Raw genomic sequence first — 27,209 nt, 5'->3', positions numbered from 1 at the left:
AAGTCTTATTTGACCTGTTCTTTTGGTCCAGATGGTTCAGTGTTCACATGGGGCCAGAACTCTAGTGGTGAGTTGGGTCTGGGGAAAAAGGAGTCAGACATCATCCGCTCCCCCCAGCTCGTCAAGTCTCTATCAGGGATCCCCGTGGCTCAGATCTCTGCTGGGGGACACCACAGCTTTGCACTCTCCCTCTCTGGTGCTGTGTTTGGCTGGGGCAGGAACGGTGCTGGGCAGCTGGGCCTTGGAGACACAACAGGTAGGATGGGACGGGGGGGGGGGGTATTTCCATAGTAAATGTAGCTTGAAAGCAGTCAGACAGTCACGGTTGACACCTGTCATTGAATGACATGTCTGTCACCTGTATACTGTTGAAGGGAAGTGAGTGCACTTATATTTCAGTGGTAATTAGGTGGAGGTGAACAGATGTATAGCTTCGCATTAGGCGGCGTGAATGGCGTTTGCTCGAGTTGGGAAAAACATCTTACGTACTGTTCAGATACAGCCGCAATTGCACAATATCATATGAAATGGGTTTATCGGTCTTAGTCAAGAAGCTGTGGCAGTGTCTATTAACACTTTCAGTGCCAGCAGGGGGCGCACGATTTAGTGCTTGAATGCCCACCATCCACTTCAATGTTAGCGTTAAAAACGCTTAATCTATATTTTAAATTATGGCTATGTGTCTAATCTGCCCGTCGCTTATCAATGACTCGTTTTCCAGTCAACATTGTCGAAGCGGATTGTTTTTTTATCGGTTCATTCTCGTTTTATAGCATCTTGAAAAGCCCTCGTTTTCAAGGAAAATTAAAAGATTCCATGATAAACGGAATATTCTAGAATACACAAACGTTGTAATTTTTCGGCCTATTTATGAATAGTTTTCAAATAAATGCTAGATTATCGATAGTATATGTGTACTAGGGATGCCCCGATCGATCGGCCACCGATCGTTATTGGCCGATAATCAGTATAAATATGCGATCGGGGAATTCCGATAATGAGTCATATTCGCCGATCGCGGAAACTGATCAAGTGGATATCTCACTCGCTTGTCTCAGACGCACAGGACCTGCAAACTGCTCCTCCTCCCTAGCCCCGCCCGCCCCCGTGTAGAGTTTGTAAACAAAGAGGACGGTGCGGCTCCTCTGCTCGAGTCTGTAGTGCATTCGACCTGCGCTAACGTTAGCTACCTAGCTATCGTTACTGTTTAAACAAAATTACCCAGTCAACTATTCACGTTTAGTAGGCATTGTCTAACGGTATTTAGCCGGCTAGCTACCGATAGCTCCTGATATCAACAAATGATCCAGAAAATCTAGTAGTCCATGTTCATACCTCTGGTAGCTTGCGTTAGCTTGCGTTAGCTAACGTTAGTTTACTGTTCAAAACGAAATGTCCCATTGAACTAAAGTTCTGTCTTAACGTCATCTAGCCGGCTAGCAGTAGCTACAGATAGCTCTTGATATCAATGTCTTAGAACATTGATTTAATGCGTATTCGAGCTGAGGGCTTGCTGAATGTGAAATGACCAAAGCATAACGTTACCAATAGGGTCCCGCTGCAGCGCCGGAGAATCCTTTTGAGCTGGAGGCTACTAGAGTACACACAGACAGTGGAGCTGTTTGCAGATAGCGAGCATTTTGACTTGTTGCGTGGTGGCGATGTCTCGCAGATAATACAAGTACAAGTCTAATTATATAATATATATATTTTATTAAAAAAAAAGAAAAAAAAACTTTTTATATAAAATAATTTTTAATTTCTTTTTAATCAAAAACGATCGGTATCGGATCGGTATCGGCCGATATGGCTCACGACGATCGGTGATCGGTATCGGTGGCAAAAAACGTGATCGGGGCATCCCTAATGTGTACGTATGCACGCTATATAGGCGATCTGAAAAATCGATTATCTTATTTCCTGATCGCTCGCACAGCCAAACAGCCACATCACACATAGGGGCAGCGTTTCCGTTAGCCGGTAATTACCGGTATTTGACCGGCAAAATATGTTGAAGTCCGAATATTTAAATCTCTCCGGTCTTAATGTCCGGTGAAAATAATTCCTCTAAGCACAATTTTATTATTTGAATTGTATTAAAATCGGCTAAAATGAAATAGCCTATGCGATGAACGAAACAATAATTCCATTTTCAGTTTCATTGTTGCTTCACTCTGATAGGATGGTGCCGCTCAGATGTGAAACTTAATTATCTTTTTTTTTGAGCCTGCACGCTCTGGCCACCATAACGACAAACAGGTATACGAGGAAGAGAGAGAGATGGCGAAACAAGCTAAGCTTAGTAAATATTTCACGAAACCAAGCACAAGCAGGTCTAATAATGACAACGAAGATGAATCTTCTGAACTTGAAGTCACAGAGACCGCTGACGCTGATGCCGTGGTGGCTCCTCGCTGTTCCCCCCCCCCCCCCCGCTGTTCTCGCATGCAGGTACAAAACGGATAGGCACAACGAGAGACGGGGTGAGTGAGTGTTGACATTTTTTAATCATAATATGCAACTGTTGGTTGACTGCCGTGTCACATAGTAATGCATATTATTGATTATAACTAAATGTAGGCTATAACCTATAATGAAATTAACAAATGCGTTACGCGCACGTGGCTCGTCCTCTCTGCATGTGGCGACGAGCTAGCAAACGAGGCAATGTGATGATCAACTACAGTTTGCTGTGTGTGAAGTTGAACATTATGATATGTGTGACGTGTCTGATACAACGAGGTGAAGCGATGTCGACTCGAGATTCATTTGGGGGTGCGTGCGACAGCTGCTGCAGCGCAAGCCTGCGGGGCGGGAGCTTGATGCTGGTAGCGTATCGCACTAACTTGAGAGGCGAGAGATAGTAATTTGATTCTGCAAATCAATTTCTCATTCTTCGCTTGATGTAATTAATACACATGTCCAATTATAACGGAATTCGTTAGCTCATAAAAATGTGATTATAATAGACTGCTGTTTAAAACGCTGACCGGAATTTCTTGAATATGTCCGGTGATAGAAATATTGCAGGACACCCAGACCGGCACGAATATGTTCTAACGGAAACGCTGCATAGGGGAAAAGCTTATATCTCCGTGAAAACAGGTCTGATTATCCTAAGACTGGTAAAATAGATTCCTTACCTGAGATCAGATGTTATCCAAAAAGATTATTCCAATTCCTGATCGCCATTCCAAATATCGATCGCTTTTATTGATCCAACGCTACATACTGTACATATGTATTCCACGCTGTTCTGAGGGTCCACAATGAATCCGATCGGCTCGGGTTACATGCCCGAGAAGTAAAATGTGGATTCCGGATTTTTCTTTTCTCATCCATTTTCATTGAGTCCATTCCAAAAGGGTGCATTACCATCTGGGAGACGATAGGGGGCGGTTTTTTCACATCTGAGCTCCTACAGGTGCTGCATACCAACGGGAGACTCGGTTGATGAAATATGAATTCAGATCGCTAATAAAAAAAAAAAAGGATAATTGTCGTGGTGGGCATTCAGGCATTGGGCTGATAAAACGTGTTATCACGTGGTGGGCATTGAAAGTGTTAACACATTAACTGCCACGGAGTTTCAGCGTCTTATACCGTTCTCTGCCAGTACTGTAAGTCTATGGAGATGTTCACCTTCTTTGCAGGGCTATAACTTTTTTAATTGTATTGCTAAATTGACATTACTATGGCCCATTCAACATCGATTATCTATCGTTCAGGATGTAGGAACGTTTTACTTTTTCATTCATACAAAAATACGGTCTAGAATATAAATATGTTTTTATCGTTTTCTGCAGTAATTCCTAGAACGTGAGATATAGGCATAAATGCATATATACATTATCAAATGCCATTTGTTGCCGATCGACGCTATATAAAAAATTTCAACTGTACATGGTCCTAAACGTTATGACTGATCATGCGCGGGTGAATGGAGGGGGGGGGGGGGGGGGGGGGGGGGGATTATAATTCCGTGATCGTCGTTAAATGATTTATGTAGTATGGGTGATATATAGATCAGAGCAGTTTGTATGGATAAAAATTAGTGCTGTCAAACGATTAAAATATTTAACTCGATTAATCGCATGATTGTCCATAGTTAACTCGCGATTAATCGCAAATTAATCGAATTTAAAAAAAAAAAACCTTAAACAGATCTTTTTCAAGTTCCAAGTTTTAATACTCTTATCAACATGCGAGTCAACAAATGCTTGCTTTGTGCAGCCATTTAACACAAAAGGATGACCCTCATGCATTGCAAATTTGCATCAAATTCAAAACAGAGTGATGCACAAAATAACTTAAAAGAAAATAATAATTTAAAACAATGAATAAAGTGTGCATGAAATAATAGGGGAAAGAAAACGTTAGGAACTTGTTACATTCACACACACAAGGGCTGATTAATCACACACCCCCCTCTCTCCCTCACACACACACTCTCCCAGCTTTTTTTCTCTTTTGCCCCTTCCTCATCTCTCACCCCCCTCTCTCTCTATATCTCACACACACACACACACACACACACACACACACACACACACACACACACACACACACACACACACACACACACACTTCAGAAACAAACATAGTATCAATGAGAGCATCAATAATACACCTGAGTGAAGTCTAGTAAAAAAAAAAAAAAAAAATTTTTTAGTTAATCTTGAGTTAAAAAAATGTGTGCCATTAATAGAATCGGGAGTTAACGCGATATTAACGCGATATATTTGACAGCCTTAATAAAAATAAACAAAAACGCTGAAAGTCACGGCAGCCTCCTCTTACCGTTGGTCGATGATACTGGAGCAAACAGATCCCAGTTATTTGATGGGGATCGAGGCGATCCATTTCCGGTTTGTATAATACTAATACACGCCCAAATCATGTCGATTATTGAGTTATGGCAGCGATCCATATCCACGGTGTGTGGCTAGAGTCCTGCAACGATATACGAGTGGCCGGACGGATTTAGGAGACGCACCGATATCCAACCGGCATTTCCGGTTTGGCAACTCGCCGATCATCCACCAGGTGGCAGTATTGAAGCGTTGCAGAGTTGTGCCAAGTCCCACAGCATCAGACAAGGCTCCGTGAGTGAAATATGAATACCATGGCGAAAATATTAAATATGATCAGAATAACGTCGTACGCCGTGATCTGGCAGAATTTGCATGAACTTGAAACCCGTCGTACAACGTGATTGGCGGGGAAAGTGTTAATGTGGACACAAGAGTAAAATCTAAATAATTTGAATTCACTCAACACTTTGTGATCATTTTAACACTTTGAGAGCCAGTCCGTGTTTTCCTTTTTACCCCCTTGAATGCCCACATCCACTCCAATGTTAACGTTAATATCGCCTAATCTATGTTTTAAATTATGGCTATGTGTCTAATCTCCCAGTCGCTTATCAAAGACTTATTTTCCAGTCAACATTGTCATGGCAGATTGTTTTTTTATCGCTTCATTTCCGTTTTCTAGCATTTTGAAAATCACTTGATTTCACGGAAAAAACAACACATTCTATGATAATCGCCTTTTACTGGAATATTCTAGAACGTTGTAATTTTTCGGCCTATTTATGAATCGTTGTCAAATAAACGCTAGATGATCGATAGTATATGTGTCCGTGCGCTGATAATCGCTGCTCTTATTTCCTGATCGCTTTTACAGTCAAAACAGCCATATCACATATAGGGGAAACGCTTATATATCCGTGAAAACGAGTCTGATTATCCTAATACTGATAACATAGATTCCTTACCTGAGATCAGATGGTATCCAAATGGTTTATTCCAATTCCCGATCGCCATTTGAAAAAATCGCTAATTTGATTGATCCATCATGTATACAGTAAAACACATATTCCCCGCGGCTCCGAGGCTCCAGAGTGAACTCTGGTAGACCCCGGTTACATGAGTGAGAAGTAAAATGTGGAGTGCAGGGTTTTTTTTCCCATTCATTTTCATTGAGTCCAATTCAAAAGGGTGATTTACCATCTGGGAGACGATAGGGGGCGCTTTTTTCACATCTGAGCGCCTGGGGTGACTGGATCTCCAACGGTAGGGACGCTTGATGCAATATGATTTCAGATCGCTAATAAAAATGTTTGCAGAGCGTTACAAAGGTTCAGTACACAAACATATTCCAGATAGTGATCTAATAAAGTTCAGGGGACCTTGAAGGCCATCGGGCCTATCACTCTCTTGAAGAGATAGAGCAGCCTGTTCCATTGATAACAAGTCCATGAAGTCCTTTGCGGCAGTTCTCCAAACTGAAGCAGTTCGGTTTGCGTTCTTTCCAGTTCATTAAAATAATCCGTTTGCATGCTAGAAAAGCCAGTGCTACAATATTATTTACAATCTTTTCTTGAGCAGTGTCCATTTTTACACCCAATATACACGTTATAGGGCAAGGATTAATGTCAATTTGGAGAGTAACTGACAGGTCCTCAGCAATGTCCAACCAAAATTTCCTAACAAGCGGGCAGTGCCACAGCAAGTGCATGAGCGTACCCTCTACTCCACACCCATGCCAGCACAATTTGGGTAGGGTGTGATTCATTTTATTCAGTGTACAGGGTGTTATATAGGCCCTGTGTAGTATCTTTAATTGTATAATTTTATATCTAACACATTTTGATATTTTAGTACTATTTCTAAATGCTGCTTCCCATTGTGTTTCAGATATGGGTATACCCATGACTCGCTCCCATTGGACTTTAGTTTGGGTATTGGTATCAGGGGTGGTTGAACATGATAGTTTATACATTGCAGAAACAATGCCTTTCCTGCCTGTAATTCCCCTTAATGTCTCTTCCAAGACTCTGTTTGTTCCTATAGCTATGCCTTTAGACAACAATGATTTAATAACTGATTGTATTTGTAAATAAGATAAAGATTCTGTGTCTTTCAGCCCAAATTGTGTTTTAAGTTCATTAAAAGGTATCATATTTCCCCTTTCGACCACTTGGCCCACCTGTGTTATATTATATTGTTGCCATACATTATTTTTAAGGGTTTTACCTCCTGCAGAGAGCAACGGGTTTTTCCATAATGGACATGATGGTAAGGAATATCCACTAAAGGTCAGGCGTTTATGTAAGATTTTCACTATTTCACATGAAAATTCTAAAGCGGATTGTCCAGTCTGGGAGTGATTTTTGGGTTATACCACAACATTGAAAGAGATACATCTTTGTTATTTTCTTCTATAATTTGTTCTTCAAGCCATTCCCAGCTGCCAATCTGTCTCACACTATTGTAAGCCCACTGCAAGGGGTATCTTGAGTTATATGCTATGTAATACTGTTGGATATCTGGTAGTCCTATTCCTCCACTACTTCTTGGTTTTATAAGTTTTTTATGGCTGATTCTAGGTTTTCTGTTGTTCCATAGGAAGCCAGAAAATAATTTGTTTATTTCTTTGAACCAACTAGGAGGGAACTTTAACGGTATAGAGGACATCAAAAAAGCTAGCCTTGGTAACAAATAAATTTTTATAAAATCAGATCTGCCCCATAGGGATCAAGGCAAGACTGTCAATTTTTTGATGTCCTCCTTTATATTATTTAAAAGGTCCGGTTTCATTTTATGAAAAGGAACTAACAATAATAATAAAAAATAAAAAAAATCACTCAACTTCATGAAGACAATAAGACATTATATGAGATGTGACCAGACACGAATAATAGGGGCTTGGACATCCATCTAAAGTGTGATTTATTATTTACTGAGGCAGGATGATATACAGTGTGTTTTATTCTTGCATTTCATCTTCTGTAACAGACAGACATACTCCGGTACCCGTTGACTGCATGGATCTGAAGAAGACCGTTTCTATTTCTTGTGGAGAAAAACACACTGCCATTCTGACAAAGGTTGCTTTTATACTCTCTGCTTTCACACGAGCCATTTGTTAACCAGATGTATAGCAACACGTGTCCACGCTGCAGAGACATGGGCTTTCATAGCTGTATCTAGTTCCTTGTAGGGCTGTGTATTGGCAAGAATCTGGAGATGGGATACAAATCACTATACAGGGATCATGATTCAGTTTTGTGATACTAGTGTAAACACTGCAATGTATTGAGATTTTCTTGTGAAAAAAGAAAAAATGTCAAGGTAAAAGAAAAAGCAATTCAGCTGGAATGAGGACCGTGTCCACTCAACTACGTAGAATTACATAGAAAAATAAGGACATAATTGAATAGGTGACTGTTGTACACTCAAGAAAGATATTGTGCTCATTTGATGCAATTGAGTCTACATGGTCGGAAATCTTTTTGATGCAAGTTTTAAGAACAGTGTTATTTTCACATTGATGCCCATGCATGCATTATGAGTATATGATGGCTTTTCAATATTGGTAAATTGGGCTGCTATTGGCTGTTTATAATTTTTCTTTTTTATCTTCGGCCGATACTGAAGTTTGAATATCATCCCATCTACATCATCTTTCACGGGCTGTAACAGGCTCAATTCTAAGCCTAGGACGAAGTAGCCATACCATAGCTAGCTTACAGAAAAAGAGGCTAAATATTGCCTACGTTTTGCAGAATTTTTACAGAAAGAATGGGCCTCTTTAGTATCCTATAGACCCGTTCGCTGTATACGTCAGACTCAGTGTGTGTGCGCATCAAGGGGGCAAAAGGAACGTAATCCTGGTCAGAACAACGGGGCAGACTACAATATAGCATTTGTTAGCCATCTAAACAATCAATCCATGCCAAAGCTAGATATGTAAAAGGTGAAACACTCACAGCCATACTGATTTGGCTAAATGACATCCAGCCGTTTTCGTTTGAAACAACTTTTAGTCAGGGTGTCATGGTTTCTCCATAGAGCACGGTATGTTTGTATACAGCGAACAGGTCTATACATCAGCTATCAGATTTGGCCACCTAAATTCACCATAATCGGTTTTGGTATAGGCTGGGGGGGAAAAAACCTGTATCTGTCCACTTAATCCACACGTGTCATGAAAAGTTGATGAGGTTCTCATTGAACAGTAGGACTAGGCTAATCGTTTGGATATTACATTCCAGGGAGGCTTGGTGTTTACATGCGGCAGTGGGCGTTACGGCCAGCTTGGACACAACTCTCTGAGAGATGAGCTACGACCCTGTTTGGTGGCAGAGCTGTGGGGGGCAGAGGTCACCCAGATTGCATGCGGGAGGTTAGATTTTTATTACAAAGGTCAAAGCTTTATAAACACGTTTTCATTGTAAATGTGCAATGCCCTCAATACCGTGTGTAGCCTATAGTAGAATTTGACATCATTATATATTGTTGTATATTTTATATTATTGAAGCATGTTACACACACATGTACCAAATTTGAATAGTTTGGTCAAGAACTGTTTTGCTTGCTCACCTTTAGTTTTGTTCCGTTTGTTAGGCATCACACACTAGCATTGGTTGGTTCCTCTGAAAATATCTACTCATTCGGATGTGGAGAGCAAGGGCAGCTGGGAAATGGAGTCAAGACTGTCCAGTCTGTGCCTCTACCACTTCAGCTACCACTAGGTATGCTACTACGTAATTATATATTATATTATATACATTATATAATATCCTATTATATCATGAATTGCTTTTTTTTTGTTGTTGAACAAAAATAATCCTGAAAACAGTAAACCTTTTGGTTGCATTTTATACTTTTATCTTTGCAATCTCACCACAGATACAGAGTAGTTTCATGTTAATTAACAACACTGTACATTGTCCTTGCCTTTTCTCTTCTCAGAAGACAAAGATGGCGATCATATTCTGAGGATATTTGCTGGTGGAAACCAGTCCATAGCGTTGTACCCTATTGCTCAGGTATTTACATTTATTTTGGCTGTTACACTGGTATATCTGCAATATATTTGCACTTACTCAATAATATCGTTTTTTATTACCAGTCATTTTAGAATTGTTAACAGCATATTGCACTTATATTATTTATGCAGGGGTCTGAAAAAGAAGTCAAAGTGATTAAAACATTGGACGAGCATACAATAGAAATGTGGCTCTCACAGTGTCAGAATGCAAACTCATGGAAGAAAATACAGAGGTGAGCTGAAGTTAAATATTGGCATTGTTTCAACCTTGGTGATCCACTGTCTTCAAGGTATAAGTCAATCTAAATGAACATGGAGGCCTACAGGCACATTGTGTAATTAACATAGAACAATGCCTTTTATTTACAGAGACATAAAATATATATTCTCCTCTGCATCATGTTTGAATGGCAGCTTCCTTGACACAAGGTAAGACTCGGCTAAATGTATACATGCTTCTCAATTCACATGCTGAAATCATTGTAGATAATGAAAACATGTTTCACATTGCATGTATAATGGTAGTTTGACGTATTGAGTTGTTGATCTTGTTTTCTATCAATTGTAGTCATGGCAACAACCATTACCAGACCTCTCTGAGAAGCTCTGGTCTGGACCTGTCCCTGGCTCGGACCGCCTTTGAGAGGCTCGCAACAAGAGACGACGTTCTAAAAGAGGTATTGTCTTCTTTTTTTTATCCACTTTTTCTCCCATTTTCTATTTTTCTCCCATCCCAATTTCGTATCATCCAATTCAACCCTCCCCTGTCTCGAACGTTGTTTCTTGCCTCCCACAAGCCGGCTGTAATGTGGACTAAGCCATACATAGCACGAGTCCCCTCCGATACTCGAGGTAGCAACATTCGCATCTTTTCACCTGCGCGGTTCGATCTTTCAGCGTCAGGGGTCTGTGCTTTGGAGGGGCCCCGCCCCTGTCGCTTCCTGATTCTACTGCGCAGGCGCACCAACCGACCTGTAGGAGTCGCTGTCCACAACGCCCGATCCCCACCCATCAGTTTCCCACCCCCTAATACTGCCAATGTGTATTAGTACGGACGACCAGCTAAACTGAAAGCAATGTGGAGCATCTCCATCATTCGAGGTGAGCGCCTTGCCCACTGCACCACGTAGCCGCCCCAAAGAGGTATTGTCTTCTAACGACAAAGGAAAATCATCAAATCCTCTTTTTTACAACTGTGCTGAAACTTCTCTGCCTTTGTTGTGCAATATTTAAAGTTGGTGACATCCTATTAACTTAGTAATAACTTTAACTGTTATAGATTGAAGCGGTTGTCCGACACTCACTCCTCCCCTCGCTGAGTAAGGAACCTCCTGGCGTCGAGGGCCTAAGAGTTTACCTCATTCTCCCTGAGCTCCTGAGGGTCCTGGTTGAATCAAACTGTGGGTCACTGCTCACTGTGGCTGTGGCTGAAGCCATCCTCTCCCTGCACCCTGACAAACTCCAAGTGTTAGGTAACTATTATGGAACTGATATTACTACAAGTTACACTTACAACCATCCACTTTTTATTCTTCTTGGATTCAAAAACCCTGTATCTATTTGTATTACTTACTCATATTGTTTGTTTTATAAGTAGGGCACTACATCCATCCTGGGTGATATCTCAGACACCACTGTTACGATTTTGAGAACATCTGGGAAAATGCCACTGTATTCTGGAAAAGGACAGCTGAGCTCCAAACATAACTATTGTCTCAGCTATGGTTTCCACTATGATCTCCAGACGATTAGCTACAGTATGGAATTAGTTATTAGCTATGAGTCCAGAGGCCAGCCAGTGGCTCTGACTAGCATAAGAAGAAGTAGAAGACGTCTTTAATTGTCATGCAACACACACATGCGAGATGGGCGACACACAGAAACACACACACACATGCATTGAGTTGCAGATTAAATGTCTCTCTCCACTTGACCCATCCCGTCGTCCTTCCCCCCAAGGGCAGCCGGGAGCACACATGGGCTGCGGCGTGGGCCGCACCTGGGGACCAATCCTAGTGCTCCTGTCCGTCTTCGACAATGTTAGCGATCTGTTCTGCATGTTTTTTGGTTTATCTTATTGGGAGGGAAAACCCTTGCGAGCACGGGGAGAACATGCAAACTCCACACAGAAAGGCCCGGGAGATACCCCCCACACCTGGGTACCTGGCAACACGACAACCTGGTCCCCAAGCGGGAATCGAACCCAGGACCTTCTAGCTGTGAGGCGACAGTGTTAACCACTACACCACCACATATAACTAGCTGTTGCTCTGGATGTCAGCTAGCTTTCCCCATTCTGGACACCCATCCAACATAACGCCATTCGCAAATTTCCAAACATTGCCCCTTATGGTTACTCCACTCCCATGGGCTTGTCCATAGGTAGTAATAGGATGCTGAAATAGTGGCAAGTTAAGTCACATCTAAGATAATAGCTACATTTGGAGCGTGGCTCTGCAGATTTTCATATGGGGCGCTGCATCCTCCACACATCCAACTGTGTCTCAAGCAATGTACCAGTCACCACTGTTCCAATTTTTATGGGCCTTGGAAAAAGATACCTCTTTCCATCATGTTCCTATATTTACAAAATTACACTGATGGCCCAAGGGGGAGTTATTATTATTATTATAGGTAAAATAAGAAATGGTATGAGGTCATATTTACTATATTACATTTAAGACATCTATCCAGCTAACCTTTTTGCATTTCAAATCATCAATGTACACTACATTGGATTTAAAAATTTAGCATTTCTTGAAAACTTGTACATATCGGAGCTCTGTGAAAACTCCAATTTTACATCTTGGAGGTCCCAGTTCTTTGTTGTTCAGTGGCCAGTCAAGAGGTATTTTTCTGACTTGGAGGTTGGACTGTATGCAACTGTACATGTTGTCTTTTTTTGGGGGGCTCAAAGGTAGCCTGACTCGTCAGACCTATGGAACGCATACAAGCTAGTTCTCGAGCTAGTTCTCGAGCTAGCCCACGTTCCATGGGTCTGGCGTGTCAGGCTAGCTCGAAGGGTGACTGCATCAGTTGTCGGGGGCGACACTTTTGCTGTTGCCTTGATTTTGTATGTGTTTTCTGTTATTTGTGTAACTGGAATCTGTGTTTCCTATATCCTTTCAGAGGGCCTGTGGTCAAGAATGCCCTACTCTTACTTCAGAACGGCAGTAAAAACATTCGGATCTGTGTCAGTAAAGTCCTTTGAAAACGAGATCGGTGACAAGCCTCTGATGAGCACTTTGGGAGTCCTGGAAAAGCTGTATTTTGTGAGTGTTGTGCAAATGTCACATAGTTTAAGTAAATGTTTCTAATAGCAGTAGTAGTAGTACTTTATTGACATGTAGCAGTCACAAGATTTAAAGGTCAGTAAGATTACAATTTAAAACAACGTTTGAAAGAAAAGTAACCAAAGAAAAGGTCTAATATTTAAGATTTCGTTTCTACAAAGGGTATAGAAACGAAATATATGTGAGATAATGATATACATAAAGTCCAACAAACCACAAGGACAACGAAAACAATATAATTGTATAATTGTTACCTAATAATATGACTACATTTCTGACACACCATTCACCATGGATAGCCACCAGCCACCATGAGAGCACAGAGCAGTGTATAGTCAAATCGGCACGTACATTAAAATTGGCACGGCGGCCCTACATTAAAATGGATACGGCGGCCCATCCAGTGTGTGTGTGTGTGTGTGTAGCTAAGGTAAAACCTGGGAGTGGAAGAAGGAGAGAAGTGACGAGGAGAGATAGAGGAGAGGAGGAGATTTTTGTCAGTGACCCAATGCGACAATTAATGTGACACATAAATCATATATTCAATCATAACTAATCATATAAATTATAATAGCCATTTAACACTTTAATCGCCGATGACGTGTTTAGACGTCATTCCTCGCCATGCTCATTCTGCCGAAGACGCCGTAACTCGTCTTTGATATCAATATTTCAAAAATCTGTGCTCGAAATCATATTTCTCCTCCGGGGACCTGAGATGTACAGCTGAGCTCCACTCAACTATCTAGCGGTTCAAGAGCGCCATCTGGTGGCCGATCGGCAGATCGCCAACAGGAAGTGACTTGTCAAACAGGAAGTGCTCATCCATATTTCGTCCGGGCACTCGCGATCATTAGCAGGACTCTATCTCAACACACTGGATAATCAATTGCTCGCCCTAACTCAATAAACAACATTATTTGGACGTATATAGTATTATACAACCTGGAAATGGTTCATCAGGATCAACATCCCATAATCGAAAACTGTCTACTCCAAGCTGATCGTCCAACGGCGCGAGGAAGATACGGTGAGTTTCAACGTTATTTTCTAACGTCTTCTATACTAACTGATCTGATGATCATATGACCCACACTAGATGAATGGTATAACGTTGCCCACGTATCAAACTGTATTTGATCATCAATATAATGCATTTGGGGCTATAAATCAAGTTCTGGAGAAAGCTGCAGAAAACGATAAAAACATACTTATACTTAGGGCGGCTAGGTGGTGTAGTGGGCAAGGCACTCGCCACCAGTGTGGAGACGCTAGGATTCGTGTGTTCGAATCCAGCTCTCCACATTGTTTTTCAGTTTGGCTGGTCGTCCGCAGTAATACACATTGGCCGTATTACGGGGAGGGAAAACTGAAGGGTGGGGATCGAACGTTGTGAACAAGCGACTCCTACAAGTCGGTTGGTGCGCCTGCGCAGTAGAATCAGGAAGTGTCGGGGGCAGCGTGAGCCTCCCACGCGTTACTCCTCGACACTGAGAGATCGAGCTGCGCAGGTGAAAAGATGCGACTGCTGTTACCTCAAGTACCGGAGGGGACTTGTGCTATGTATGATTTAGTCCACATTGCAGCCGGCTTGTGGGAGGCAAGAAACAGCGTTCGTGACAGGGGAGGGTTGAATTGGATGATACGAAATTGGGATGGGAGAAAATATGGAAAAATGGGAGAAAAAGTGGATAAAAAAAAAAAAACATACTTTATGACCAGGGGTCAGCAACCTTTTTGACATGGAGTGCCTGTTTGAAATATAGTTGTAACTAGTGTGCCTCAACAATATTCCATGCATCGTAATTTTTTTTCTCATAATCAGGTCTTTTAATGATAATTTTTACATTATTACATCATTATTGTTATTGTTATTATTAACAATATTATTATGATGGTTGTATCAACCCTAAATCTGAGTTGGGGGGGGGGGGGGGGGAATGCAATGCAGACAAACAGCTGCATACAGTGCAACCATTTCACTCACATTTGCCCATTCATTTTTGGACACATCACACACCATCGGTGTGTGTACTGTACGTGTGCTGTCATAGCTCCACCTACAGGCCTAATGGAGAACACCAGGAGAACACCAGGATGTGAATGGAGGGTAAATGTGAGGTATATCGTGTAAATAAGTTTTGATTTATCGCAAGACTACACTGTAAAAAAATAAATAATAATAAGTTACCAGAACTTAAAAATATTGAGTTCAGTTACTGTGCATTAAGGTTCTCAGTTCTCAGTTTTCAATCCATAATAAGTTAACAGAAAAATAAGTACACAACCACATTATTTCAACCTAATAAAACTATGTTTATTGTCATTGTTTTAAGTACACAAGGTGACTTGGTAATACTCACATTTTGAGTAAAAAAAATGGCTTTTAACATGGGCAATGTTCAATGAAATAGAAAAATAAATAATACAATTTGTTGATTAATCCCACTGGTCACAATGGTGACCGTAATAATGTTTTTGTTATAAGGCTGCACATTTTACTGAATGATGTAGCAATGTATTTCCAGCTAAATTGAAATAATAAACAAATAAAGGGTCTCAATTAAATATGTGGTAGTAAAAAGAACCTGTGGGAGGATTTCAACAAGATAAATGCGACAATAGTGCAAAATATTTCACTATAATATTTCAAAGCAAAAAAAAAAAATTATAATATTTCTTTAATTTTTTTAATGCTGCCCCCTGTGCCTATGAAAATGCCCCCGCATGCCTATGAAGGCACGCATGCCTAGAGTTGCCTACCCCTGGTTTAGACTGATGGGGGGGGGGGAGTCCAGCCTCCTCATGTTACCCAAGTTGATCGCCAAGCCGAAAAATGCGTGGAATACATATTTACAGTACCCAACGCTGAATCAATAAGCGCGATCGATATTTGGAATGGCGATCAGGAATTGGAATAATCTTTTTGGATAACATCTGATCTGAGGTAAGCAATTTATTTGACCAGTCTTGGGGTAATCGGATCTGTTTTGACCTATATATCAGCGTGTGCCCCATGTGTGTGTGTGTGCGCACTGATCAGGAAATGAGAGAATATATTTTTCAGATCGCTTCTATAGCATGCATAAGTACACATATACTATCGATAATCTAGCGTTTATTTGAAAACGATTCATAAATAAAGTTTTTTGTGTATGCCAGAATATTCCAGTAAAGGGCGTTTATCACGTTATCTATATATTTTCCTGAAAAACTAGGGCTTTTCAAAATGCTATAAAACGGAAATGAACCGATTAAAAAAGCTATCCGTCTCGACAATGTTGACTGCAAACAAGTCATTGATAAACGACGGGCAGATTAGACACATAGCCATAATTTAAGACAGAGATTATGCGTTTAGAGCGCTATCATTGAAGTGGGTGGTGGCATTCAACGATAGATAGTGCATGCCACGCTGGCAATCAAAGTGTTAATGCACGTCACAAATGGATTACGCACCCAGTCCAGTGTGGATGACTTGTTGTCAATATCAGGGAAGTAGGAGTTGAACTTATTCTTGAGCTTGGACAAATGTGTGTGTACTATTTTCACAATTGGAGCTCTGTCACATTCACCAGTAACAATATATGCGTTCAGCTGCAGGAAACAACTTGTATCCCCTTTTTCACATTTGCTCTGCCAGAGCTTGATCTTCTCCATGAATCCACACACTTTGTCATACAAGCTAAGAACATTTGTGTCTTTACCTTGAAGAGAGAGATTCAGCTGGTTGAGTTTGCTGAAAATATCAGAGAGGTATCCCAGCCGAGATACCCAGTCCGTGTCGTCGAACATAGCCACAAGTGGGTGTGTGCTCCAACAGAAATGCCCTCACTTCATTGCGTAGCTCGAACAGCCGCTGTAATGTCTTCCCTCGGGATAAACACCGGACGTCGGTGTGAAGCAGGAGCTGTTTATGTTCTGACCAACCGTCTTCACAAAGTGACTGAAACAGTCTATGATTCAAAGGCCTGGACTGTATGAAGTATCACTTTTACGGCATCATTCAAAACATCATTTAACTCTGGACTCATTCACTTGCTAGCTAATGCTTCTCGGTGAATCATGCAGTGCATCCATGTAACGTCAGGGTTTACCTTTTTTATGTGGGCCATTAATCCATTTACTCTGCCGGTCATCGCCGCAGCGCCGTCTGTGCACACATGAGAGCAGGATTTCCAATCCAGCTTGTGTTGAAAGAAAAAATTGTTAATAACGTTAAAAACGTCCTGTCCGGTAGTTCTCCCCGTGAGTTTCTTGCAAAACAGAATGTGCTCGTTCATCTCCAAAGTGTCTTTGTAACGCACAAACGCAATCAGTTGTGCTTCCCCACTGACATCCGTCGATTCGTCCAACTGAAAAGCAAACGTACCAGACGCTTTAAATTTTTCCACCACTTGGTCAATAATGTCAATTCCCATGTTGTCGATCCGATGGCACACAGTATTATTTGACAACGGCACTTTCTTCAGGACATCAGCTGCTTTCTTATCGAACATAGTTTCTGCGAGAATTATAGCAGCAGGCAAGATTAGCTCTTCGGCTATGGTAAATGGCTTTTTCGATTTAGCAACGAGGAGCGACACGGCATAAGATGCCTCCAAGGCCTTGGTTGAGACCGATGTCGCTTTCTTTAGCTTCCTTTAAATTCAGCCAGCTTTTGGTGGAAAAACTCTGCAGGCTTACCCACACAAGAGGGATGTCTAGTAGGTGCCGATGTAAATGTGATGGTTTCATGCTATTATTAGAAAGCACGTCGCCACAGATGAAACACATTGGCTGCGGTGGCTCTGTAGTTGTGACAGTAAACCCGGAGAGCACATAATGTTCACCAAACTGCCGATTCTTCACCTTCTCTGTTTTCTTTTTATTGAGAACGGGTTCTCCTGATTCAGCAGTATCACCTGTGCTGTTGTTTCTGGATGAACCAGCTCGACTCAGCCATTGATCCATAATGATTTTGATCTCAATAAACACCAGCGCATTCACTTGATAGGATGTTGTTTTGCTAGCTAGCAAGAAAACCAGAGCGCTACTACAATGATGATGATGATGTAACACCTGACAGTCCGGCGGGAAGCTGAACGCTGTGCCAATAATAATATAGCCAGCAAATGATTACTTAATTTGAATGCCCCCAATTTTGGTTACATTATTACAGATTATGCATTATTCATTATTTGGGTACAGTTTTACTGTAAAATAAAATTATATAAAATTAAATTCTTTTCATGTACCCCCTGGGGACCACCCACGTACCACTAGGGGTACGCGTACCCCCGGTTGGGAAACACTGGCCTAGAGGGGCTGACTGCTAATAAACAGCACCCCGATGCCCCCCCGCCGAGCGGGGAGGGAGGGGTAAATAAATGAGGAATGAAAACTTCATTTAACAGATTGCAGAAAGGGTACAATACAGTACGGCTCAATACACACAATTTGTTTTACGCCTCGCGTCTCAGGCCTCTCGCCATTTGGGGTCGGGGCTCTAATTGAACCCTGACTTATAATAATAATAATGCAGGACCTGTTGCAGAGGTCTTTATTCGGCATGCAACGACACTCAATGTTTTAGCGGTACACACAGCGGTTAGTTTAGCACACACACCGGAACACACGCATGCATTGTCTCTTTAGAATCGCCGATGCGATTCGTCTCTGCAATTAACCTATCCCGTCGTCCTTCCCCCCCAAGGGCAGCCGGGAGCAGACAGGCGTCAACGTGAGCCGCGCCAGGGGACCAATCCAAGTGCTCCTGTCCGTCTTCGTCAAGGACGCCACAGCGTTAGCGATCTGTTGTTGTGCATGTTTTTCCATTGGGTTTATCTTATCGGGGGGGAAACCCTTGCGAGCACGGGGAGAACATGCAAACTCCACACAGAAATGCCTGGGAGATACCCCACCTGGGTACCTGGCATCATGGAAACCTGGTCCCCAAGCGGGAATCGAACCCTGGACCTTCTTGCTGTGAGGCGACAGTGTTAACCACTACACCACTGTGTCGCCAGTGAGGCACCAGCATTTCCGCAGAAAACCGCAGGGACTTGAACCCTGCGGCCGGCATACTCTTCCTCCTACTACCAACCACCCGCCCTGCTCGCTTCACCACCGCTCTTAACGGCGGGAGCAAGCAGGCGGAGAGCTTGTGCCGCAATCGTCTGCCATCAGAGAGACCGCGCCCGTGTCGGGGGTCCGTTCTGTGGCGAGGTCGGAGCTACCTCTCACGAGTGAGGGGCGCTCGACGGCCTCCGAGCGGCACTACACGGAGGTTGGGAGGAGGGAGTGCTGGTGGAGCCGCTAGACCACCCGCCACAGACGCTCACCACTGAATGGCCGGAGCGAGCAGAAGCGGAGAGCTTGCGCCGCAAGTCATCCTCCACCAAAGAGACCGCGCCCGGGCTGGCCGGGGGTTTCCTGGAGGGGACGCTGGAGCCGGAGGGCCTCCTCACTGAAGAGGGGCGCTCAGCAGTCTCCGGGCGGTGCGCACCCAGCTCCGCCCGCCGCCGGGGCTCACCCTCTCGCCACGAACGTGGGACTAGGGAACCCCCGCGGCGCACAGAGGAGGTCGCGACAGAGAATCACAGGTGGAGCCAAGAAATACTTCCCAGGTCCGGCTGGTGATGCCATTCTTGGGATCCAAAAAATAGCAACCACAAAAATGAACTAAGCTAAATGCCACTTGCTTGCCGTGTGCGTATAGCGAGCACTTCCTGAAGTGAAAGAAACGGGAAGGCGGAAGTACGGTCACACCCCTTGCCTATATGTATATAGGCGGACAGGGGCGTGGCCGGACAAGTGTAAAGTGCATGTAGCGGAATCTTTCAAAGTAACGTGGTAATATCCCATAGTGAGCAGAACGCGAGCAAAGTAACGAAATGTAACTAGTACACGACATAAGAGAGATAAGGAATAACTTTGCAGGTTATCAGCATTAACACTTTCAGTGCCCAGCAGGGGGCGCACATTTAGTGCTTGAATGCCCACCATCCACTGCAATGTTAGCTTTAATATCGCCTAATCTATGTTTTAAATTATGGCTATGTGTCTAATCTGCCCGTCGCATTATCAATGACCCATTTCCAGTCAACATTGTCGAAGCGGATTGTTTTTTTATCGGTTCATTTCCGTTTTATAGCATTTTGAAAAGCCCTCGTTTTCACGGAAAAAAGAAGAGATGCCATGATAATCGCCCTGTACTGTAATATTCTAGAACGTTGTAATTTTTCGGCCTATTTATGAATCGTTTTCAAATAAACGCTAGATTATCGATAGTATATGTGTACGTGTGCACGCTGGTGCCGCTCGCTGAAAATCGATTCTCTCAGTTCCTGATCGCTCTTAGAGTCAAACAGCCATATCACATTATAGGGGAAAAGCTTATATCTCCATGAAAACGGGTCTGATTATCCTAAGGCTGGTAAAATAGATTCCTTACCTGAGATCAGATGGTATCCAAATGGAATATTCCAATTCCTGATCGCCATTCCGAAAATCTATCCTTTTATTGATCCAATGCTACGTACTGTAAAACACAGTAACCACGCTGTCCTGAGGGTCCAGCATGAAGCTGATCGGCTCCGGTTACATGCGTGAGAAGTAAAATGTGGAGTCCGGGTTTTTTTTTCTCATGCTTTTTCATTGAGTCCAATCCAAAAGGGTGAATTACCATCTGGGAGACGATACGGGGCGTTTTTTTTTTTTTTTTTTTTTTTTTTTTTTTTTAATATACATCTGAGCGCCTGGGGTGGCTGATTTACCAACGGTAGACTCGGTTGATGAAATATGAATTCAGATCGCTAATTTTAAATTAGAAAAAACGAATATTCTCGTTATGGGCATTCAACCCGCGGGGGGTAAACCAGAGATAACCCGGTTTGGGCATTCAAAGTGTTAATGAGAGTTATGGGGTATGGAGGTATTGAGGTTACGTGTGGTATGGGAGAGTCTTGACAGCGATGTGTTTTCCGGTCTTGTTTTGGGAAGCCAGCAAAAAAAAGTTTGGAGATTTTTGGCAAATGAAAGACAGATCTGCTTACATCGGATTGCCAGGTCATTACACTGTAAAAGAAATGGAAAATGTATGGCAGCAACGGTTGCCAAATACTTACGGTCAAATTACAGTAAAATACCCAAATTAAAATAAAGTGGAAAAGAAATTAATTTATAGAATTTATTTAAAAAGAATTGTGTTTTTACATATAATTCAATGTAATTTAAGGTGAGACACCCCAGGTGAATAGGCAAAAAAAGTATTTGAATAGATATCACTATGAAACTTTCACAGTTTGTTATGTACATAACAACTTAGAAAAAATGTATTGCAAGTTTTCTGAGATCTTATGTTTATATATGCAAAATAGGCATTACCTCATTATGCACTAATTTGCATATGACGTTTGGGTATAAATACCAACATTGGCTGATGCCAGATTTTTTTAAATGGTTTCATTATGTTGACACATGAAAAAAGTAGTAGAACGCGCTCACCTCACTAGACTTGACACTGGGTGCTGTAACCTCTGATATCATACATAAAAAATACATAAAAAATAGGGAAACAATGTCCAGGCACGCACTCCAGGTTTTTCCAAATTTATTGGCAGCCTGTAATCATGACGTTTCGGTGTGAACACACCTTCAGAATGGCTTGCATGAAGCATGAAGGGTAAGTGACCCTAGTAAATACAAGTCAAGCAGGAAGTGACAACATAGGAAGTGACAACACATTCCCACAAGAGATCTGCAAAAAAGTACAAAATACCACTTACAAGCACAACCTTTTCAGAATTATGTAAATCAAAAAGAAGCATGTAAATAAAAATAAAAAAGAAACAGTAAATCACAAAGAGATATATCTATATATAGTTATATATATTTTATACAGAGTAGGCCTACATCTTAAACTCTAAACATAAACACTCATGATCCATATAAGCCATCTTTCAATTATAAAGAATGATAAATGAAAATAGTAAACAATCGAATGAAATGAAATAATCAAATGAAACAGGTCAAAACATTTTCTTCATTGAGGCCTCTAGGCTCTAGACCAGACCTGGGCATTGTACGGCCCGCGGGCCGGATACGGCCCGCGGGATGATTCTGACCGGCCCGCGAAAGATTACATGATAATAAAAAAAAATTAAAAAAAAAAAAAAAAAAAAAAAATTAATATTTTTTTTTTTTTTTTTTTTACTTTTTTCTTTTCATGTCAACGTTCACACGCACAATATACGCTTAGGAGACATGCTCAGAAGATGTTGGTTCTCTTTGGATCCACCTACATTATGTGAACAGACATTCTCAGTCATGACGTTTACCAAGTCCAGGTACAGATCCTCTCTCACTGATGAACATCTGGCAGCTGTGCTTCACATCTCCACCTCAGACATGCAACCTGACTTTGATGGACTTGTTAAAGCTCAACAGAGACTGGATTTATCACACTGAATGAAAAAAAAGAACTGAAGAACACTAAAATGTGGAAATATAACAAGTGAAATGGGACACTTGATATTTTTTTTTCTTTTTTTTGCACAGTTCTGAAAACATTAAATGTATAATATAGGCATGTAAAGTAAAAAAGGCTACAAAACTGGGACACTTTTCTTTACACAGTTCAGTGATATGTCTTGTTTATTTTTGCTATAAGATGATGTGATGTCTTTAGAAAGCTAAGAAAATCCTTGTTTCAATAATATATGAAACTCAAAATGCCCGTTGTTATTAATGTTTCACATTTTGTTTATCATTTTGGAAATAAATTATATTTGAATAAATGATATTTTTGAAAGCTAACCTCACCTTTTAATTGCCAAATAATAACATACACTCTTACCAGGGGTCAAAACAATGCCATTTACTGCTTTTTATATAGAAATAAAATGTATATTATGCATAATTGAGTTTGGAATTTTGGCCCGGCCCCCCAACATATTTTCAGTTGCTCATTCGGCCCCCTGGGAAAAATAATTGCCCACCCCTGCTCTAGACAATCCAGAAAATGAATATAGAAGCATTCCCTTTGTAGCAAGAGCCTGTCTCTGTCGCCGCCTCTTGGTGGTCTCAAGACCTGCTCTATACCCATGTATTTTAAGCCAGAAATATCATGTCCTAACTTATTAAAGTGCCTTGCAACTGAAGACTTCTCGTCATTTCTTCTTATAGAACATTTGTGCTCCGAAATTCGATTTTTAAAACGTCTTCTTGTTTTTCCAACATAGTAAAGGGGCGGCGTGGCTCAGGGGTAGAGCGGGTCGTCCAATGATCGAAGGGTTGGTGGTTCGAATCCCGCTCAAGCCCATGTCCATCCCATCGCCGTTGTGTCCTTGGGCAAGACACTTAACCTACTTGCCTCGTATGAATGTGTATGCATGTGAATGAATGTTGGTGGTGGTCGGAGGGGCCGTAGGCGATGATTATTCGCCACGCTTCCGTGAGTCTGCCTCAGGGCAGCTCTGGCTGCAATTGTAGCTTACCACCACCGGTATGTCTGTGTATGAACGAATAATGGACTCTGTGAAGCGCTCTGGGTGTCATGAAGAGCGCTATATAAATCCAAGTCATTATTAAAGGTTGCAAGGACATTTAAGCAAGTAAACAACAAAATCAGAATTACAGGTAATCCGGCCTCTAACAGCGATACTACTACCTGTACTTGGTTGTAAATAAAATTTCTCTTTAATCATGCCATGACATTGGGTACAAGACAAACATGGAAAATTGCCATTTGGAATATTAGCCATAAAATGGATACATTTTTTGGGAAAATCTGTTTTAACTAACTGGTCCCTTAAGTTAGGTTGCCGTTTGTAGAAGTATTTGGGTGGTTCCTGGAACACACCTCCGATCTTAGGATCTGACTTTAAAATGTACTAGTATTTGTTCACAATATCACGCATATCTCTAGAAATAGGGCTGAAGGTGGACACCAATGCTACTGAGTTGCTTTTTACTTTGTCTTTATGTGTAAAAAGGGATTGTCTGTTTATCTGTTTAGTTTTATTAAGATAATTCTCAATAAGGGCCTCACTATATCCTCTAGATCTAAAGTTCTGACAAAGCTCCTTGTTTACTATTTTCATTTATCATTCTTTATAATTGAAAGATGGCTTATATGGGTCATGAGTGTTTATGTTTAGAGTTTAAGATGTAGGCCTACTCTGTATAAAATATATATAACTATATATAGATATATCTCTTTGTGATTTACTGTTTCTTTTTTATTTTTATTTACATGCTTCTTTTTTATTTACATAATTCTGAAAAGGTTGTGCTTGTAAGTGGTATTTTGTACTTTTTTGCAGATCTCTTGTGGGAATGTGTTGTCACTTCCTATGTTGTCACTTCCTGTTTGACTTAAGCATTACATCACGCGCAGGAGTGGTTTGTGACCAATAAACCATGCCTAGGGGTGGTCGTTAGGCCCGAGGCGCAGCCGAGGGTCGTTAGACCCCCCTAGGCATGGTTTATTGGTCACAAATCACGACTACAAGTGGTGTAAAGCTTTTATACAACTGCCAGATTCATCCAACCTTATTTCTATACAATAAACACACATTAATCGAAGATTTATTGAAAAAACCATCCGCCAGAAAAAGTAGTTCCCACAACTACAAAAAAGACAAGTTGCCTCCATGTGGAAGCAGCTTGAAGTGCATCCAACCAAACTAACACATCCAACTGTGTATTATTAGGCTTGTTCAAGATGGATTTCGGTTTGCCTCGACTAGTAGACGAGAGTAGCCGAGTGAAGCCGGGGGAGGAGTTAAGAGGGCGGACACTGCCGATTTCACGAGAGCCCCTCGCCTAGTCTCGCGCGGCAGATACGCTTTCACGTCACCACACACACATTACACACCTGTCCAGCTCATTATAATGCGATGGCCGTGTGCAAAATTAGATCAGATTCAAATGTACAGCACACCATATACTGCTACAGTGGAATATACTATTCATATACCATAATGTATACCATCTTGTTGCGCGCTCCTGGCCGCACACACACACAACACACTGCTGTATGTGTGTGTGTGTGTCTGACAGCTTGAAGTTTATCATGATGATATGATGATAACGCATAACATAATAAAGTCTTCAATCAATCAATCAAACGTCTCATAACTCCCTGGCTGTCACATGGCTGGTGACTGACAACTTTTCTGAGCCAATAGGCGCTTTGCGCGACCGTAGCAAGTCGCTTCCCAGCCGGGAGCAGTCGGCTGAGAGGTACTGTGGAGCCTCGCTCTGAATGCTGCGAGCGGCTCGCTCCCGCGGGAGTTCCGCGCCTCGCCTCGTCAGGTTTTCAGAGCAAATCGGACAACATTCTAACCGTCATGCAACGCGCTTGGCGAGGCAGTAGTAAAACCTGCGCAGATCTGCGTCCGCCTATCCCATCTTGAACAAGCCTATTGGAATGATTGAGAGAAGTTGCCTCAGGTGGAAGCAGCTTGAAGTGCATCCAACCAACTAACACATCCAACTGTGTATTATTGGAATGATTGATTGAAAATTTTATTACCAGATGCAGAATGGGTACAATACAGTACGGCTCAATACACACAATTGTTAAGGGAATGCAGACCTACTTTCCATAGAACTTCATTCTTAGATGCTTCTATATAAAGTAGGTAAAACAAATTAAAACGTTTTCTTTGCCCTATAGGAAAAAAACGTTTTCTTCGCCCTATTTTTTTATTTATTTCTTTTAGCCTAAACTTAACCAGTTGGAAACCAGGGGTACAGTAATAAAATTAGCAACCAATCAATCAATTCAATAGACCATGCTCACTTAAAACAGCGCTGCTTCTCTCTCAGTCTGACTCCCCCGCTGTTGCAGACAGGAGTGTGTGTGTGTGTGTGTGTGTGTGTGTGTGTCACAGTGTGTGTGCGTGCGTGTGTGTGTGTATGTGTGTGTGTGTGTGTGTGTGTGTGTGTATGTGTGTGTGTGTGTTTGTGGGTACGCCAGCGTCGGACAGTGTGAGAGAGAACGCTGCAGTCAGTAGAAAGTAGGAAGGAAGAAATTTAAATCAATCAATTAATCAATCAATCAATCCGCGATTTTTCTTTTGTTCTAGATTGACTCAAGACCCATCAATTACATCATCCAACATTGTTTAAAGGACTAACACATTCCCCTTGACAGAATCGCTTCATATTTAGTCGTTATGGTGCTTTCAACATAACCATTTGTTGTCCGCGATCTTGTTTTCTCCCGGAGTGAGCCGGGGAGTGATATGTGATTCGGTTGTGGGCGGGTCCTGAGCCCAGGACCGTGGATTGTTGCCAATAAAGACGTGTAAATGGCCAATCAGAATCGAGAAATTTGCATGCCGTTGTATAATTGTATTTACTAGGGTCACTTAAGGCTTGTTCAAGATGGGATAGGCGGACGCAGATCTGCGCAGGTTTTACTACGGCCTCGCCAAGCGCGTTGCATGACGGTTAGAATGTTGTCCGATTTGCTCTGAAAATCTGACGAGGCGAGGCGCGGAACTCCCGCGGGAGCGAGCCGCTCGCAGCCTTCAGAGCGAGGCTCCACAGTACCTCTCAGCCGGCTGCTCCCGGCTGGGAAGCGACTTGCTACGGTCGCGCAAAGCGCCTATTGGTTCAGAAAAGTTGTCAGTCACCAGCCATGTGACAGCCAGGGAGTTATGAGACGTTTGATTGATTGAAAACTTTATTATGTTATGCGTTATCAATTTATCATCATATCATCATGATAAACTTCAAGCTGTCAGACACACACACACACACACACACATACAGCAGTGTGTTGTGTGTGCGTGCGGCCAGGAGCGCGCAACAAGATGGTATACATTATGGTATATGAATAGTATATTCCACTGTAGCAGTATATGGTGTGCTGTACATTTGAATCTGATCTAATTTTGCACACGGCCATCGCATTATAATGAGCTGGACAGGTGTGTAATGTGTGTGTAGTGACGTGAAAGCGTATCTGCCGCGCGAGACTAGGCGAGAGGCTCTCGTGAAATCGGCAGTGTCCGCCCTCTTAACTCTTCCCCCGGCTTCACTCGGCTACTCTCGTCTACTAGTCGAGGCAAACCGAAATC

At 42.0% G+C, this 27,209-nt stretch overlaps 1 protein-coding gene across 1 annotated transcript in view; it reads left to right on the top strand.

Moving 5' to 3' along the window:
* The window catches only part of LOC311233556 (putative E3 ubiquitin-protein ligase HERC3), a gene marked incomplete at both ends in the record, with an annotated part of 55,108 nt that overhangs the window by 13,045 nt on the left and 14,854 nt on the right, over positions 1–27,209 (top strand). Inside the window, 7 exons of the mRNA XM_084320524.1 lie at positions 32–256; positions 7,803–7,894; positions 9,062–9,192; positions 9,415–9,542; positions 9,763–9,839; positions 11,121–11,313; positions 12,971–13,113. Of these exons, the coding sequence (XP_084176650.1) occupies positions 32–256; positions 7,803–7,894; positions 9,062–9,192; positions 9,415–9,542; positions 9,763–9,839; positions 11,121–11,313; positions 12,971–13,113 (989 nt within the window). The remainder of the gene's footprint in view (positions 1–31; positions 257–7,802; positions 7,895–9,061; positions 9,193–9,414; positions 9,543–9,762; positions 9,840–11,120; positions 11,314–12,970; positions 13,114–27,209) is intronic.

This window comes from Notolepis coatsorum (assembly GCF_963971535.1).
Source record: "Notolepis coatsorum genome assembly, chromosome: 8".
Lineage (NCBI taxonomy): Eukaryota > Metazoa > Chordata > Actinopteri > Aulopiformes > Paralepididae > Notolepis > Notolepis coatsorum.
This window is presented reverse-complemented; position numbering and strand designations above follow the sequence as displayed.